Genomic DNA, 19575 nt, shown 5'->3' with positions numbered 1-19575 from the left:
ACTAAGAGACTCCCCATAGTAAGTTATATGGTTTTTCTATAGTGATTCACTATAGTATTACAGTATATAGTATGATTGTTTCTATAGTATACAGGGCTGATTTCTTTCTTTCTATTCACAGATATGAATGTTTCAGGCATGTTCCTGTCCTGTAATTGGTTCAAACTGCATGTTAGCAGTTGCTTTCAAAGTATCCAACTAAAAGAGCTACTATAGTCTAATTTAGCACACAGGCTATAATCTGGAAAAATATGATCTTATAAACCAGACAAACAACAATCCCGACTCTCTTTACATGCTGCCATCCCTGTAGGGAACTCTATGAGGTTGGAATGGGCAAAGAAGGTGCATTAAGCGCAGGGCTGAATGAGGCCCTTATGAAGCAACGAGATAAGACCTCATTCTATGAGGCCAGCATGCTGAAGCCAGGAATGTAAAGTAATTTAGTTATAAGTACAGCCTTGCAGGTTGCTGGTTTGATTCTGGCCTACAATGTGTGCAACCTTTTAAGTGTTGTGTAACCCATGGATCAGTTGTTTGTGAATCTGTAATGATAAATTGAGCTGTCCCATTGATAATCCCATTGATCAATTGAGCTGTCTCATTATATAAGGATAATTCTCTCCTCTAGCCTGGATCAGAGACAAATGGTTTGGGAACCGTGCGCAGATCCTCCGTGTGGACATGTAGGAGGGCGGTGAGGTAGCCAGCCAGGCACCCATATCCCTTTATCTCTCAGTGCTTACCTCCGACCGGCACCCTATCTATCTCCACACCCCCTACTGTCTGCCCGGCTCCGGCTCACCTCGCTCCCCGACCTCCGCGCGCACAAACTCCTCCGCCTTCCCAATGCTCGCGCTGTCTGTGACATTGAGCAGCAGGGTCTTCAGCCGGGGGGAGGTCAGAGACGTCAGGTCCGCGGCACCTTTCTCCGTCAGGCAGCCGGCGATGATGCTGAGATCTCCTCTCTGGTCCAGCTGTCGGGCCAGCAGGTTCCCAAAGCCGCTGTCGCACCCGGTGATGAAGACATGCTTCTGGTGGAGGTCGCCGACCGTGAGGGAATGTCTTATCATGTACCAGGCGACGATGAGGATAGCAGCCGGAATCAGAGCACAGGTCAAGGTCAGGTGCGACAGGATCACCTGGAAGACACCAAGTCAAGTAGCTCTGATTGATTGAAAACTTTATTGAGAGATTGCAGAATGTATCAGTACAGTGCAGCTCAATACACACAATTGTTAAGGGCATGCAGACCAGAGAAAGACTTTCGTCTTGTTTACATCAGGGTCCCCCATTTTCAATTCATAATGACATTTATGACATACACAACATACAGATATAAAAATCCAGGCGTGTAAAAAGTACCCAGAAATTATACTTAAGTGAAAGTATGGGTACCGTCTCAAAATCGTACTCAAGTAAAAGTCAGAGTATCTGGCTAAAAACACACTTGAGTAAAAGTCAAAACGTTTCTACTTTTAAATGTACTTAAGTAGTAAAAAGTTAAAGTAAAAACTTTTTTTCTGACTGTCTAGTCTTCTGATAGCAGGTGTTTAATCAAAGATCCCCGCTTTCTAGTCTTGCACAAGGACCAATCAGCATGGGTATGGGCGGGTTCATTTTCCATTGATGGGGATTTGATTGGCTGTTTTTAAATAAAGTGCGGCCGCAGGATTAATAACGTTAAAGTTAGTTCGGCCAGAGAAACAAATATACGAATTAAAATGGTTGGACCTGTGAGATTTGTACTTTGTAGTTCTGCATTTTAAATGTGAGTAAAAAGTATGTTTTTTTTCTCTGAAATGTAATCGAGTAAAAGTACAAGTATACAAACCTAATAATACTTTAGTAAAGTACAAATCCCCCAAAACAGTACTTAAGTATTGTAATGAAGTACAATTACTCAAGTACTTTACACCCCTGTACAAATCTAATCTAATCTAATCTAATCACTTACCAGGTCACTTATTGTCATTTCTCAGACATAGATATATTAATTACACAAATACGTTTGAATATGTTTAGTGGAGCTGTACACTTGAGCAAGTTACCTTTGTATATAAAAAGCACAGGTAACCAACATATTTAAAAAAATAACATAGAATGTAGAAACATGGTAGCTCAGCAGTAGCATGTTTTGTAGTTTTAGTAGATTTTTCATGTATCAGAAAGGCAAGTAGTATTGTCATAGATGACTATGTATTTTTTAAGATGTTTTCATGTAAATATCTGTATCAGTATTTGTATTGTATTGTCCCAGTAACAGCAAGAACCATGATGGAAATAAGTCCTCATGTTATCCTTGTCACTGAAAGCAAGTTGTTTTTGAATCATGCTTTTTGTCAAATAAACTGAAATCAACTAAATTATTTAGAAAAAGACAGAATCCGATTGAAGAGAATTTCCAGAAAAGAAAATAATAATATTGATAACGATAATATAATACTGATAAAGATAATAATAATAATTATTATTATTTCTTGATCCTTGATGGTAAATTCAAACAAGTAGCCTGGGAGAGTAAAACGTCACCAAAAGTGAAACAAGTTTGTTTCTAATATAAACTGTAGTTTGTTTCTAATATAAAAGGCAGTTGGTTTCAGACATTGACAAGGTAAACAGAAACTTACCTCAGAAAGATCTGTGAGGACATGTCCTTCAGACGCCTGAGGAGGGAACAAAAAATACATTCATCAAAGAAACACGAAAAGCAACAGAGAGGCTAAACATAAATGCACTTAAAGGAACACGCCAACAATTTTGGGAAATTCGCTTACCGTCTTCTCCAGAGAGAGACAAGAAGATAGATACCAGCTGTGCGTTCAGTAGAAAGCTATCTCGCTGCATGTTAGCCTAGCTTAGCACAATGAATGGAAGCGGACAGTGTTGGTTAGCCTAGGCATTGTCCAACTAACACCTCTCCCGAAGGCTAACCGGCCATGTCCGCTTCCATTCATTGTGCTAAGCTAGGCTAACATGCAGCCAGATAGCTTTCTACTGAACGCACAGAGAGGAAACTGGTATCTTCTTGTCTCTCTCTGGAGAAGATGGTAAGCTAATTTCCCAAAATGTTGGCGTGTTCCTTTAATTCATTTCAATAGTCAGAAATGTAAGTAAAATGCTGTATCTGTCTCATTTATGTGCATTTTGGAGTTATATAATGCAGATTCGGTAAATCTTGTAAGTCTTCAGACGTTTCTTGATGTAGGGGAGCCCCAGTGTTTCCTATTTATTATACTTTTCTGCCATTGCTGGGGTCAACTTGAGATGTTTGATTTGAATTTGTGAGAAAAAAATATACGCTTCTACGTGCTTTTCCTCTTAACACTTTGGATGCCAATGACGTTATACGTCGTTAGTTCATGCCGCCAGTCGAGTGCCGCCAACGACATATAGCGTTTGTTTGTCGTATTTTTTTTTATTGGCGATTTGAATTCATATTACATCAATCGAGCCTCACGCTAGTGTTGCAGAGTCTCTCTGAGCTCAATTGGGAAGATACCGCCCCCTATCGTCTCTCCCTGTGTAACTGCACTCCATTAGTTAGGGGGGGGGGGGGGGGGGCAGTTTCCTCATTTTACTTTTCCGTCAAGGCAACTGAAGAGACCAAGTGATCGCCGGCCCTCAGAAATGTGTGGATTATGTATTTCCAGCACCCAACACTGAATCAATAAACGCGATCGATATTTGGAATGGCGATCAGGAATTGGAATAATCTTTTTGGATAACATCTGATCTGAGGTAAGGAATCTATTTTACCAGTCTTGGGATAATCAGAGCTTTTTTCACAGATATATCAACGTGTCCCATATGTGTGTGTGTGTCTGTGTGTGCCGCTGATCAGGAAATGAGAGAATAGATATTTTAGCCCGCTTCTATAGCGTGCATAAGTACACATACTGTCGATAATCTAGCGTTTATTTGAAAACTATTCATAAATAGGCCGAAAAATTACAACGTTTTTGTGTATGCCAGAATATTCCAGTAAATGCCGTTGATCACGGAATCTATATATTTTCCTGAAAAACGAGGGCTTTTCAAAAATGCTATGAAAACGGAAATGAACCGATTAAAAAACAATCCGTTTCGACAATGTTGACTGCAAACAAGTCATTGATAAACGACAGGCAGATTAGACACATAGCCATAATTTAAAACAGAGATTATGCGTTCACAACGCTATCATTGAAGTGGGTGCTGGCATTTAACGGTTCACCAGTGGTAATCAAAGTGCACCAGATTGATGCATTTAAATGTTAAATGCATGCCCACCTTAAAGGGTTAAATGCATGCCCCACCATAGTTTCACAAAATAGGGGCCCCCAAACAACATTTCGCTACACAGTAAAATTCGCAGTGTCAAATATGCAGTGTCAAAGTACATTGACTCTTTCAGAGTTATTACAACAACAGTTTGAGTAAAATGCAGACAGTGTTGGTGAAATATTTCGTAGTTAATTGGCTGGTGTCATCACTACTCTGGGAAGCTCCGCCCATCTCCTTCTCTTGAAGAACGTCCAAGACACGCCATTTTCTTCACGTCGCGGCAGAGGTAACTCGGCAGGTAAGTTTCTCCTAATCACATATTAATTAATTAATTCGGTAGCTATTGGCTTCCAGCAACTTGCAAGAGGTAATGTTAATGTTGTTAAATACAATGTGGAGGGGTGATTGTGAATTGTATCGTTTGGAAAAAAAGATCGATAAAAACACAGGGCGATACATTGGCTTATAGTAACAAACATTTGCACGCCATGTTCTGAGGTAAATGTGTGTACAGTATGAAATCAATTAACAGTTATTTGGCATTTGACCAACATTATTATTTTGTTAAGTCCACATATTTCGGCGACAGCCAAGAAGAGTGCACGCACGTGCGCCATTTCACATTGAGTCAGGCCTTGAACGTGAGCCAGCCCTTCGTGAGTTTTTTCAAATGTGTCTTGCTAGCTAATGTTAATGCGGGGAAATACCCTTGAATGATATAAGTCAGTGGTTCCCAAAGTCGGGGTCGCGACCCAAAGGTGGGCCGCGAGCAGCCACGGATGGGCCGCGAGATGATTTAAAAAAAATAAAAAAAAAATAAAAAAAAAATAAAAAAAATAACATTTATTTTTATTTTTTATTTTATTTTTTTTATTTTTTTATTTCATTTTTTTTTGTCAGGCCACTGAACTTAGAAGCAGGCCAGAACAGTGTTTCTAGTTGTATTCTAAAATTCTATTCTATTGTATTCTAAAATGTGACTATATGGTTTTATATTAACTTAATAAATAAACAAAAACGAAAAATCTACTTATTTCAACGAACATTTCAAACTAAATAACAGATTATGCACATAAAACGCTGAAAACAACCGAAGCAACAATAGTATTTTAATGAGGCTATTATTATTATCATTATTATTTTGCAACAAGTTAGCCCTCTCATAAATAGCACATATAAATGAATAACTAACTTGAACTAACTTAATAGGATTGAAGTGATATTTGGCTTAAAAAATCGGTCGCCTGACAAAAAAAAAAAAAAAAAAAGCCAGACGCCTTATTTTCTGGGCCCCGGCCTGAAAAGTTTGGGAACCCCTGATATAAGTAATCTGTACTATGAAATGGTGTGTTATGAGAGTGAGTGCATTAGAATGCATACAATATGGTTGATTGAGTTTAATGGAAGAAACACAGGGCGATACATTGGCTTAGTAACAAACATTTGCACGCCATGTTCTGAGGTAAATGTGTGTACAGTATGAAATCAATTAACAGTTATTTGGCATTTGACCAACATTATTATTTTGTTAAGTCCACAGATTTCGGCGACAGCCAAGAAGAGTGCACGCACGTGTGCCATTTCACATTGAGTGAGGCCTTGAACGTGAGCCAGCCCTTCGTGAGTTTTTTCAAATGTGTCTTGCTAGCTAATGTTAATGCGGGGAAATACCCTTGAATGATATAAGTAATCTGTACTATGAAATGGTGTGTTATGAGAGTGAGTGCATTAGAATGCATACAATATGGTTGATTGAGTTTAATGGAAGAAACACAGGGCGATACATTGGCTTAGTAACAAACATTTGCACGCCATGTTCTGAGGTAAATGTGTGTACAGTATGAAATCAATTAACAGTTATTTGGCATTTGACCAACATTATTATTTTGTTAAGTCCACAGATTTCGGCGACAGCCAAGAAGAGTGCACGCACGTGCACCATTTCACATTGAGTGAGGCCTTGAACGTGAGCCAGCCCTTCGTGAGTTTTTTCAAATGTGTCTTGCTAGCTAATGTTAATGCGGGGAAATACCCTTGAATGATATAAGTAATCTGTACTATGAAATGGTGTGTTATGAGAGTGAGTGCATTAGAATGCATACAATATGGTTGATTGAGTTTAATGGAAGAAACACAGGGCGATACATTGGCTTAGTAACAAACATTTGCACGCCATGTTCTGAGGTAAATGTGTGTACAGTATGAAATCAATTAACAGTTATTTGGCATTTGACCAACATTATTATTTTGTTAAGTCCACAGATTTCGGCGACAGCCAAGAAGACTGCACGCACGTGCGCCATTTCACATTGAGTGAGGCCTTGAACGTGAGCCAGCCCTTCGTGAGTTTTTTCAAATGTGTCTTGCTAGCTAATGTTAATGCGGGGAAATACCCTTGAATGATATAAGTAATCTGTACTGTGAAATGGTGTGTTATGAGAGTGAGTGCATTAGAATGCATACAATATGGTTGATTGAGTTTAATGGAAGAAACACAGGGAAAATGCAAGGAAGGCCCTGTTACCAAGCTGCTAACATTGGCTTAGTAACAAACATTTGCATGCCATGTTCTGAGGTAAATGTGTCCTACAGTATGAAATCAAGTAACAGTTATTTGGCATTTGACCAATGTTATTATTTTGTTAAGTCCACAGATTTCGGCGACAGCCAAGAAGACTGCACGTGCGCCATTTCACGTTGAGGGAGGCCTTGAACGTGAGCCAGCCTATACCCTTTGTGAGTTTTTTCAAATGTGTCTTGCTAATGTTAATGCGGGGAAATACCCTTGAATGATATAAGTAATCTGTACTATGAAATGGTGTGTTATGAGAGTGAGTGCATTAGAATGCATACAATATGGTTGATTGAGTTTAATGGAAGAAACACATGGAAAATGCAAGGAAGGCCCTGTTACCAAGCTGCTAACATTGGCTTAGTAACAAACATTTGCATGCCATGTTCTGAGGTAAATGTGTCCTACAGTATGAAATCAAGTAACAGTTATTTGGCATTTGACCAATGTTATTATTTTGTTAAGTCCACAGAATGCATACAATATGGTTGATTGAGTTTAATGGAAGAAACACAGGGAAAATGCAAGGAAAAAACCCTGGGTTATATAGCTCTCCTTTTTTTGTCTGTTTGCATCTGTGGGAAATTAGTGTCAGGCTTGAATATTCAGTGACTTTGTACTTATTATTTACCTTATTGGGGACATTGATCTAAGTAAAACATTTAATAATAACTTAACTTAGATCAATGTCCCCAATAAGGTAAATAATAAGTACAAAGTCACTGAATATTCCAGCCTGACACTAATTTCCCACACTTCCCTGTGTTCAAGTTGCCCACTCGTTGGTAACTCTCTTGCAGGCTTGCTGCAAGCATGCTGTTGAAAGTCCAACTGGGAGATGTCCAAAAGTTTGTTCGGATTACAGAAATAAATCTGATCGAGTTTCTGAGTGCAGGTAAGAAATTGGGATCATTGGGAAATTGTCCTCTATGTGATACTCAATGGTTATCCACTGGGTGGATCTGTGGCTTCATCTATTGTATTGCAGACAGCAATTATTCAAGATTAAGTGAATATTTAGTGAGTAGATTTAGAAATCACTGGATACATCCAATGACATTTCTGTTTACAAAAGCTTTTGTGCCCGTTTCTAGCATTTGCAAAGTTTGGTGTCCCAGCTGTAACGGAAGGTGTGAACGTTTTTGACAGTTCGGGGACCGAATTGGATGACGATGTTTTTGAGGAGGTAGCAAGAGATGCATCCACTGGGGTGCTAATCATCAAATATGACACAGGTTTGATTACATTTGTAATATATATTTAATGAATAAGTTATTTGTCATGTGAAGCTTACATTCGATTAGATAAGGGACATCTTTATGAGGAAACTGTGTATAATCTTTTTATTTATTTATCCTGTCTCCACGCTAGCCTCATCTGAGCAGTCTGTCTCCACGCTAGCCTCATCTGAGTGGTCCCAACCATCATCCCTGGATTCGTCAGGGTCACAGCCATCATCCCTGGATTCGTCAGGATCACAGGATACTGTCATCATTTCAGAGGACCCTTCACGAAAACGCCATAGGCTGGATACAGAGGCCAAGCAAGTAAGAGTTGACACACATGTAATATGTATGCATCACCCTGTGATTCACAACTCAGAAATGCATGTTTTTTACTGTCAATGTTATGCCCCCATCTTTTCCATTGTACTGGTCGCGTGCCTGTAAGAATATTGTAGCTCACTTGAGATTGGATGGATCTCTCAAATTATCATCTCCACGAGTCAGAAGCATGCTAGACAGACCTCAGATAGGGTTAAAACTGATATTAAGGATACTTATCCTTTACCTTAACTTTGAATTGCAGTCTACAGTATATTCCTAACACTGAATTGTTTTTTGTGCATGTGCTTTTGTGCTTCAAGTTGGTGGAATCCATTCTTCGTGAGAAATCTGGTGGAGAACGCATAATAAATGAATACAATCAAACCAAGTCCTTGCACGATGACAACAGAAGGAAAATGGTGAACCTATTGGCAGCTGACTTGACAGAGAAGAATGGGTAATTAGCTCCTTGTTTTTAGTTTGTTCTCAATCTAGCTTTCCGATTAATTTGAAATCTAAATGAAATCCAGGGAATATGACTGAGAAATACATTCTTCTTTAATCTTAATCTTCCAGTACTTCACCACCCAGACATCTGAAGGAAAAGTATGCCAGAGGGATCGTGACCTTATTCCCCTACCTCAGTGACCCACACTCTAAGAATGGCTATGTGAGTTGCACACAGTAATGGTTGTGGCAATATTGATACATTTTTAATCCTACCAGAGCATGCTGTTTTTCACTTTTAAATGTGAAGTGTCTGTTTTTATTCCACCCTCCAAGGAGCATTATTATGATGGCCAGAGTGGCAGTGGATACTTGGCCTGGAGGATTAAAACTATTCAGAGAACCGCTGCTAAAGACAAATGATCATCATTTGGAGGTAACACTAATAATGCATATCTTGAGTACAACGAGTTGATTAACAAAACAAGCAGCATTATTGATTACTGTATACAGGGCCGTAGCCAGGGTTTAGAAATTAGGGAGGTACATTTTTTTTTATACAAACTTTATTATCTAGAGATCAACTTAAGGTCAGTCACTCACAAAGTAATTTACAGGACGTGGGGGCACTTACAGGTGAGTGGCCTAAAGAGTGCACCAAAGCCCTGTGGTCTCTTATGCATTTATAATTTGGTGAATGGGCTAAATGCATACCAAAATGAGTTATACAACCCAACCTATTCATTCAAAATGCATTATCTATAATAAAGTCACCTGTTGTTGGTAAAAAAAATAATTTTACTGAAGTATTAATATATTTCTCCACTTCTTGGCTCACTGAAAGTACACAAAATAAGGACAGACAAAGACAGAGACACAAAAAGCTGTACAATTTAAACAATACCATACTGGTAATGAGCAAATATGAGCAATTAATGCATGGAGCTGTTCCATCTTATTTCATTTGATACTAACTACTCAGTTCATACAGATTTCAAGTATCCAAATATCCATGATGAATATTGCATAAGGTTTACACAGTAAATAGATCACCTGTTTTATATTCATGCTCAGAGAGGAGTAATAGTTAGATCTTTATGTGTGATTTATATGTCAATTAAATCAATGGTGTGCTTGTTTGGTTGGGGAGTTTGACCTCGGTGGCCTCATAGCTGGCTACGGCCATGACTGTGTACCTGCAGAACTCCATCAATCAGGCCTTTGGTAGATTCTTTTTTTTTGTGTTTTTCCCCATATTCTGTAGAATCCTGTGGAGAACCATCTCGTGGAGGAGGACCAACTGCCAGACGAGATTCCCATGTTGTTGCAGAGACTGCCCTGAGCGAAGAGGAGTGCAAGGAAGCGATCTCACTAATGAAACATTCAGCTGATGAGGACACAGTGAAGAACAAGATGAAACTGACATTTGACTATAGGCACAACAAGGTCCTCGACCCCCAGCAGTCAAGCAACATACTGTCTGACTTTCCACGTTTCCAAGACGTCAAGGGCTTGGTAATTATCTATAGTTAGTAGAAAAGACTCACGCACATCCCAAGTGTATAGTCACGGGTGCTAGACTCAAAATAGATCTGTAATGTTGTGGAAAAAAAGTCTGCACACCGTCTGTAGTGTTCCCAAGTTTTAATATACTTGAACACAACGTTTCGGCCTGTGGTAATTATCTGCCATTATTTTGACCATTTTGTGACACTTGATTGATAGACGGTAGATGTATTGTACCTCAACTAGCACCCACTAACTTTGGTTGGCTGTGAAATCCTGAAATTGTCCCCCAATCACCCCTCTACAGGTTGAACAGGATTTCGTTCTGATGTTTGGAGAAGGTGTATCGGGCAAGCTTCTGGAAAAGTGGCCGACCACATACAAGAAAAAGATCATCCAACAATGCAGACGGCTTCCATCCACCAGTGAGCTTCAAGAGCTCCTGCTGATAGCTGATCCTCCTGAGGATGACACTGAAGTGGATGCTGACGTTGGTAAGCTGCTTTTGAGCATACCATTCTTGTTGTTTTTCACTGAACTTCTGTGAAAAATGTACGAGGCATTTTGTATTATCAACCAGTCAAAAGTGTCTTCCCATTCACTTGAATGAGTGCATCCAAGCTTTTTACTGGTACTGTATATTCATATTTTGAGTGGCAGAGCTTCTTGTGATGAACTGCTGTCTTTTATCTTATTTTGTAAAAATACTGCTAACATTGCAGATGGACTGAATTTTGTTTATGGTCTACATAATTCAAGTGTCTTAACATCCAACTTGTATCGTTACAGGTTGGGACAGTGACCTCTCATCGATTCTACTGCTGTTGCACTTGATCCCACCCTCTGCTCAGGGGCGGAAGAGACCAGGGAAGGTGTCGGCGTCCAACGCGGAGCAGCATCTTGTGATCTTCAAGAAGGTTGGTATTTTCTCCTAATGTACAAATTTATAATTATAATGCTACAATCATGTAATTATTATTATTATTATTTTTTATATTCCCCCCCTCCTTTTTCTCTGTTTTTCTCCCATTCCAATGTTAGTCGTTATGCCAATTCTTAGCCCCTTTCGTGACTGCTGCGCCACCCAGCCGCCACAATCATGTAATTCTAATTGTTTCTCCATGTGTGTTTGTCTTCTCAGACTGGAACAAGCATCCAAGAGCATCTTGATGCCATCACTACCAGCAATCAACCCTATCTCCTGGCTGTTGGAGTGAAGAAGAATGCGATCCACCGGTTCTACATCATTCTTGACAAGAAGGCCATACCTTGCAAGTCAATCTCTTCTCTTGGTGCTTTAGATGAACTCTTTAAGGCACATTATGTGTTTGGCACAGCATACAACACCATGCTGCGCAACATGTACACGTTTCTCCAGACCACTGTGTATAGTATTGATGTTGGGAAAGTCAAGGAGAGTCCTCGTGTTGCTGAAGTTAGGGCGAGGTTGCTTCATTAGTGCATGAGGCTTCTCCTCCGCCATGAAGTGTTTTGATTGTCGGAAGGAGTTAGGTTGTACAAATAGGCTTGTTAGGCATTTGCAAATAGTTCACGGTTACGTTCAAGGAAAAAAGCTTCGCCTTAAATGTGCTCAGACTGGATGTGGCTATAGGTTTGGTACGTTTTCAGGTTTTAGGAAATGTTGTGAAGGATCAGATTAAACCGAATATATATATTTATTTATGGATATATATTTAATAGTATTTGTATATCGTTTGATATCCCTTGTATATTCCTTGTACATATACACTGAATATCCCTTTGGTCTACTAACAGCCCATAATAGTTTCATTCTCTCATTGGACAAGAACTTGGCGCCAGCAGCCAAGCCCCTTGGTTCAAGTTCAATCGTGCCGACGAACATGTCGTTACTAGCCCCGGTTCCGCGTAGGAATACGTCTGCCGAAATACGAATGGTACTATTTGTTCACAGCGCATATATATATGGCGCAAGTAAAGTAGAACTTCCCTTAGCCCTTAGTTCTTTACCCTCCAACCTAGTGGCAAGACGTTAAGCCTCACCCACGATACACGTGTGGTGCAGTATGGTCAACTTGGCCTCAGAATGGCATTGAGACATCGTGTGGATTAATAGTTGAATTGTCATAGTTTGGCACTATACCGTCGAGTGGGACGTATTTCTATTAAGTTAATAATAGTCTATTATGTATGGTGCATCGTTCGGTTAGAGTTATAAAGTGAGCAGTACCCCCATCGTTTTCCTCGCGTTATCTAGAGTCTTAACCAGGCTGGGCAGACCACGTGTGGTGCTTTCATCCGAGGAGTTCTGGGCCAGGACGAGTGGACCTGCACATTGGATTACCTTACCCGGACGACGGCGAGCCCTACACGGCTTGGATTATCTACTTGCTTTGGGTGCTTTGATTATGCCATGGATAACAGCCAACACTGGTAAGTGTTGGAACTACCCCCGAGAGGAGTCCAGGTGAGACGGCGCTCTAACCCGAGTGAGGTCGCCTCACGTCTCTTCGTTGTGGACCGGCAGCTACCGTCTACAAGAGGGCCCAACTGTATTCATCTGTGGACCAAGGTTCTGTGGGCACCGTGTTCAGCACTCTGAATTCTCCCAAGAAATCGTTGGCCAGATGGGATATCGCCAGCGGCTCTCCTAACCCCCCCCCCCCCCTACTGACTTACAACCAGCGGGACCCCTTTTAGTGTATCCAGCTATAATCATTAAGTACCATCGCTATAGTTCCCTAAAGAACCAGGTTGTATACTTGCTTCCTGCGTAACCAGAGATTGGACATTCAATGTTGATTTGCCTACGAATACTCATTTGCCTTACAAGTGCATTCAAATCATAAATGTCATTACGTGAACGTTGTATATACCCTTTGCTATATATTAAAGATTCGACGGATACATTTGTGTGGACTTGGTTTCATCAGGTGGGAAAGTGTTCATCATATCTATATCATGTACTGTGTGGCCAGTAGTTAAAGTACATAAAGCGGTAGTGGTTTAATGATACCATACTTATCAATACAGTCAGGGAATTGTACCCCTCAGTTACAGGAAACATTTAGACAACAAACACACTGAGTATATTGACCAAGAGGTTGACACTGATGTTAATGTAAACAGTGTAGGAGAGGCGGTGATCGCTAATGTAGATGAGACCGCCACAACATCTGATGTCGATGCGACGGCCACATGTGGACTGTTCAGAAACTCTAATAGGAGCACTCTCGATATGTGTGCAACTGCTGTTGCACAACTCAAGGCTGCTGGAACCAGTCAGTCTACTGTAAAAAGTTTTGTCTCAACCATGGAAGAAGTGATTTCTGAGATTCATAGTCACGCTAAAGATGCAGCTCTACAGTGCTTATCTCCACAGGACACAGAAAATAAGAACAGCTTAGAACAGTCATTCCAAAAGTTGGAAAACCCATTCACACACTTAAATTCTGAGGCAAAAATAAACAAACACTTCAAAGAGAAATGGGGAAAAGTTGAACCCGTTGAAAAGGTGCTTGGCACAAGATTTGACAGCAGAAGAAACAAAACTACTGGGACATATGACCAGGTCATTGTAACTGATAAGTTTGCATATGTTCCCATTTTGGAAACGCTGAAGAGCATTTTTCAAAACCCAGAACTTGCAGACATGTTAAAGCCCAGGCACATGACTAAGGAAGGTGTGTATGCAGACTTGAGAGATGCCACCTATTTGAAAGAAAGTCCCCTGTTTTCAGTAGAAAAAGATTCCTTTCAAATTCAACTTTTTTATGATGACTTTGAAACTGCAAATCCATTGGGCTCTAAAAAGGGTATACATAAATTAGGTGGTGTATACTTTACATTAAGAAATTTCCCCCCAATCTATAATTCCTCTTTGATTAATATTCATTTGTGTGCTCTTTTCCATGCACAGGACATTAAGCGTTATGATTTCAATTTGATACTTGAGCCACTTGTCAATGATCTGAAAGTACTGGAGACAGAGGGACTTAAAATTCCCATGTTTAGACACGTAATTCGTGGTACCATAGTTCAGGTCACTGGGGATAACCTTGGCTTGCATGGTCTGTTTGGGTTTGTGGAGTCATTTGGGGCTCGGTATTGCTGTCGTTTCTGTCTCCTTGAGAAAGCTCGTTTTCAGACTGTATTCTGTGAAGATGATCCGGCTGTTGTACTAAGAACTGTTGAGATGCACGCACAACACTGTCAAACTATACAGACAGATCCAACGCTACCTCATATATATGGCGTGAAACGCAGTTGTCTGTTGAATTCACTTGAGTATTTCAACACAGCCACAAACTTCTCTGTAGATATCATGCATGATATTTTAGAGGGGGTTGCTCAGTTTGAGGTGAAACTTATTCTCAAGTACATTCTTCAGGAGAAACTTCTAAATGCTGAACAACTGGCTGGCAGAATACATGCTTTTGACTATGGTTACAATCAGCAGCGAAACCGTCCGCCAAGAGTCAAGTTGTTGGATGAAAGTAAGGATTTGGGGTTGAATGCCACACAGTCTTGGTGCTTGTTGCGCAATATGCCTCTGATATTTGGTGATTTAATACAGACTGATGATAAGTACTGGCATCTTCTGCTTTTGCTTCTACAGATTGTTAACATTGTATTTTCACCAGTCCTGTCATATGGCATGACCATTTATCTCAAACATGTAATCACTGATCATCATCGGCTCTTCAAGCAGTTATTTCCTAGAAGCAACCTATTGCCAAAGCATCACTTCATGATACATTACCCTCGTAATATAAGGAACATTGGCCCAATTCTGCACATGTGGTGCATGCGTTATGAAGCTAAACATAACTTCTTTAAGAGACAATTAAAAAGCTTTAAAAACATTACAAAGACATTAGCCCAAAAGCACCAAAGTTGTATGGCAATGTATCGGGAGTCCTTTACCAAAGAAAGATTAACCATAGGTCCAGGAAAGATGGTGGCACTTGTTGAGCTCAAAGAAGGTCCAGAGATTGCTTCCTTATTTGGAGATGTAACCAGTGTTTTTTCTGCCAAGTGGATAAAACATCATGGTACAGAGTACCGCTGTGACTTGATTATCTGTACTGAGGTAGCATTTGAGATGCCTGTGTTTTGTAAGATCAAGACTATTGCTGTGAAAGATGACAGTGTATTGCTCTGTGGAAAACTGATGGAAACCATGTGTTTTGATGACCATTACCATGCCTTTAAGGTCAGACTGCATCCAGACGGAGTTGTAAAGGTCTTGGATATAAATCAGCTGTGTTACTTTAAACCATTTGATATTCAAATGAATTATCGAACGACAGATTGCTCAAAGTATATTGTTCCATATTGCCACTTTATGCAGACCTGCTAATGTGATTGTTTTATTACTGCATCCAGACGGAGTTGTAAATAGGGTTGGGTACCGAAAACCGGTTCTAATAGCAACCGGTTCCTAACATCCGGTTCTGGAACCGGAAGTAACATATTTGCATTTCGATTCTTAATTTTTTATTTTTTTTACTTTGTTAATTAATACCATAGTTACAGTACAGCAACCAAATTAAACTGTATCAAGTCAACTGAAAATGTGAATAGTATGAAAAAATTTACACATTTTCAAAAAAAATCTGAACCGGAATCGTTCAAATCCAAACGATGCCCAACCCTATATAGTTGTAAAGGTGTTGTATAAATCAGCTGTGAAGTATTGTTCCATATTGCACTTTATGCAGACCTGCTGAGGTCAATGTATATTTATGTTTTATTTTTTTATAAGCCTGCCTGACCCTGCCTGACCAACAATAAAATTGTTGAAATCATTTTGTGGTAACTTGTGATTTTTTAATGTATATTGTATGTAAATGCAATTTCACAAGAGTAAATTAAGTGTAAAATTAACACCAGTGAGGTTTATTTTCACCAATATAGTGTCCGGTTTCATTGACACTGTGCAGTGTTAATGGGTGTTATTTGCAGAGCTGTTTTTTCACTACTAGTGAGTAAATTATCAACACAGTACTGTGTAATGGCAACACTTCAGCAGAGTTATTTGACCTCAGTGTTAACTTTTAATAACTCAATGCAGTGTTAATGAGCATTGGAATTCAACTCAATCAGAGTTAATTTGTTATCACATAAGAGTAAATTATCAACACTTCTGAGAATAATAATTACACTCTCAAGTGTTATTAAACCTATAGTGTTAAGTTTAAATAACACCATACAGTGTAAGCGAGTGTTAAATTTGTACTCTATTAGAGTTAATTTAACTCAAAAAATTTAACACAGGAGCAAGAGTCGATTTAACACTATTCGTAGTTGGAGTCATATACACTCTGGAATAGTGTTAAATTCGACTCTTTAAGTGTTAATTTGACACTGCGAATTTTACTGTGTAGTGCCCCCAAAAAGCTAGAAACGGCCCTGATTATCGCTAGGCTGGTAAAGATATGCCTCCTAAAATGTCTAAACGGAAGTACAGGCTACAGGCTTTCCGGTTTCGACAAAACAATTATAGAAACATGTGAAGTGCACAATATTTCCTCCTTTAAGCCACTGCAACGGCTTTGCCTGAAGAATTTACTACATACGCGGGACGCGTATAGCTTATCCGCAACAGTAAGTTACTTCCGGGGTAGGCCTGATTGGCCCCGACAGGCACGTGACGCGCAACTTTCTCTGCCGCGCGGCACGCTCGGCAGAGCTTGTGGAATTACGTAACCGTCCAAATCCGCTATGACTCTCATTCGGCGCTTTAGCTCACCTGGCATAGCAGCGGTCCGTGGTCCTGCGGTTCGTTGTTGACGCGAGTTCAAATCCCATGATTTTTTTTTTTTTAACGTGATTTTTTTTTTAACATGTATTCTTTCGCCGGTTAAGGTTAGGCATGGTTAAGGTTAAGGTTAAGGTTAGGCATTGTTTCGGAGTTGGTTAAGGTTAGAACGGTTAAGTTTAGGCGCTGTTAAGGAGCTGGTTAAGGTTAGAGTTTGTGTTAGAGAATGGCAATATTCTTTCTATGGTTAAGGTTAGGCATGGTTAAGGTTAAGGTTAAGGTTAGGCATTGTTTCGGAGTTGGTTAAGGTTAGAACGGTTAAGTTTAGGCGCTGTTAAGGAGCTGGTTAAGGTTAGAGTTTGTGTTAGAGAATGGCAATAGACAGCCTATTTCCGCGCGACAGCTCTCAGCAGCCTCGTTGCGCGTCCTGAGTTTGCCGCGTCACGTGCCTGTCGGGGCCAATCAGGCCTACCCCGGAAGTAACTTACTGTTGCGGAACAGGTACACGCGACCGGGACGTCCTAGCTTGTTTGCCGACAGGATTCGGGAAAAGTTTGGTCCGTTCGGAAGCAGCTTCCAGGGGAAGTACATACACCGGAAATTCTACCCCACAGACACTTTCGGCCATAGTTCTTTACCAGGCTTTATCTCACGGAGATAAAACTGGGAACGAGGTTGGATTATCACCAACAAGACACCTGGTCATAATAAGATATGTTCACACTGCAGACGGGAGTGGCCTGATTTCTTTGCTCGTATGCGACTCAGATCAGATTTATTCACGACAGTGTGAACAACACAAATCACATGGAATCTGATCTTTTCAATTATGATCTGGGCCACTTTCATTGGTCATGAATCAGATACAGGTAGGATATTTTTGCAACACGACCTCAGTCTGAACAGTCACTTTCAATGCGACTTGTATGCCATTCTAGATTGTTAATTTATTAAATCCATCTTCTTTATTGTTCATTTGCGCATGTGGGTCAGTTCAGGTCAGGACTGGAGCATGTGACCAGTTCACACTGGAATCTGATATCAGCCACATTTAAAAAACAATATGAACAGCCAAACTAAAAAATAACTGTTCTGAGCCATAAATCAGAATTGAGCAGTAAGGCTTGCAGTGTGAACGGAGCCATAGGAACACTGGGTCTCACAGTACATTTCACAGAGTACATTTTACTCAAACTGAGTCCATTTGCGCCCAAGTGAGTACAATTTTACTCAGTTTGAGTAAAATGTACTCAGCGAAATTTACTGTCAACTTGTACACATATCAGGTTTGCAGAACTGTTTCAGAAATGGACCCAGAACCATTTGAAAATATATTATTAATATCAAACATGTGATGAGGTTGGAGTTATATTGAAATAATAAGAAATTATTGATACATATTCCACGCAAAAAAAGCCATCAAATACAGTAATTTGATGCGATAAAACCCTACACAGTATAGTCTGACGTTTGTTAAGCAGCTATTGCAGAACCTCAGCTGACCACTAGATGGCATTGCAGCACATCTACCGGTAAAGTTAAAATAATTAAATGAATACAAAGTATCAAAATCAGTCCACAAGACTACAGTATGTCACTCAAAGCAAGCTCCATATTCCATTGCATGTCATGTCACAATAAAATGTAAGTGAGTTCTATACGAATACAAAACAATTGTTATTGATGTCATGATTCAATAAGCTCTTCAGATCGTTCCATTGAGTTAATCACAACCAGATTGAACATTAACTTATATGGATCAAACATACCATTGCTACGGTACTCAAAAGTTGTACGTGTCCTTCCCATGAAAAAATAAACGTTAAAAAAAGATCTAATAAAAAATAGACTGAAGTGGTGTGATCTTTGCTGAATCAAACATGCTTTTTCTCCAGGTACGTTTCTTGTATGTAGGAAGCTGTCGCCTTCAGGGTCAACGGTCCATTTGGGACACTTGAAACACAGGCAAACATTTCCTAAGCAGGCGATTGCGTAATAAACTTTACTGGCTTGCATATTGGCTTATGTGTCTATATTAGCTCTGATAATAACATGTCACCTATAAAAGCTAGATAAGTCACATCCCTGTTTTCTGCCAACTACTTAACCTGGAAAGCAGCAAAGAAGTACTTTTACTAAAGTAAATATATATATTTATTCTTACCATATATATCTATCCACATCTGTCTGTACATACCTGCATATAATTATTTTTACATATCTGTAGATACTATATCTATCTGTAAATATCCCTTACCTACTCTTACTAGTTACACTGCTGGCCAGTATGAATTACTACCATAGTGTCTTTATATACCTGTACATATTAATACTACAACTCTGTACATACATCTGATTAGCACTATTACTCAGTAGTACTAATTTATATATTTTATACCCAGTTTAATCACCTGTACATTGTATATTACTGTTGCACTTTACGGTTACATTTGCACTTATTTCATTGTACTTGTGCTGTATGATGACAATACATT

The 19575-nt window shown here is 39.7% G+C and overlaps 1 protein-coding gene across 1 annotated transcript in view; it reads right to left on the bottom strand.

Moving 5' to 3' along the window:
• LOC311226036 (retinol dehydrogenase 7-like) overlaps positions 1 to 19575 on the bottom strand; it is a gene marked incomplete at both ends in the record, with an annotated part of 87541 nt that overhangs the window by 12600 nt on the left and 55366 nt on the right. The window contains 2 exons of the mRNA XM_084311416.1: positions 806 to 1142; positions 2631 to 2666. Coding sequence (XP_084167542.1) covers positions 806 to 1142; positions 2631 to 2666 — 373 coding nt within the window. The remainder of the gene's footprint in view (positions 1 to 805; positions 1143 to 2630; positions 2667 to 19575) is intronic.

This window comes from Notolepis coatsorum (assembly GCF_963971535.1).
Source record: "Notolepis coatsorum genome assembly, chromosome: 3".
Classification (NCBI taxonomy): Eukaryota; Metazoa; Chordata; class Actinopteri; order Aulopiformes; family Paralepididae; genus Notolepis; species Notolepis coatsorum.
This window is presented reverse-complemented; position numbering and strand designations above follow the sequence as displayed.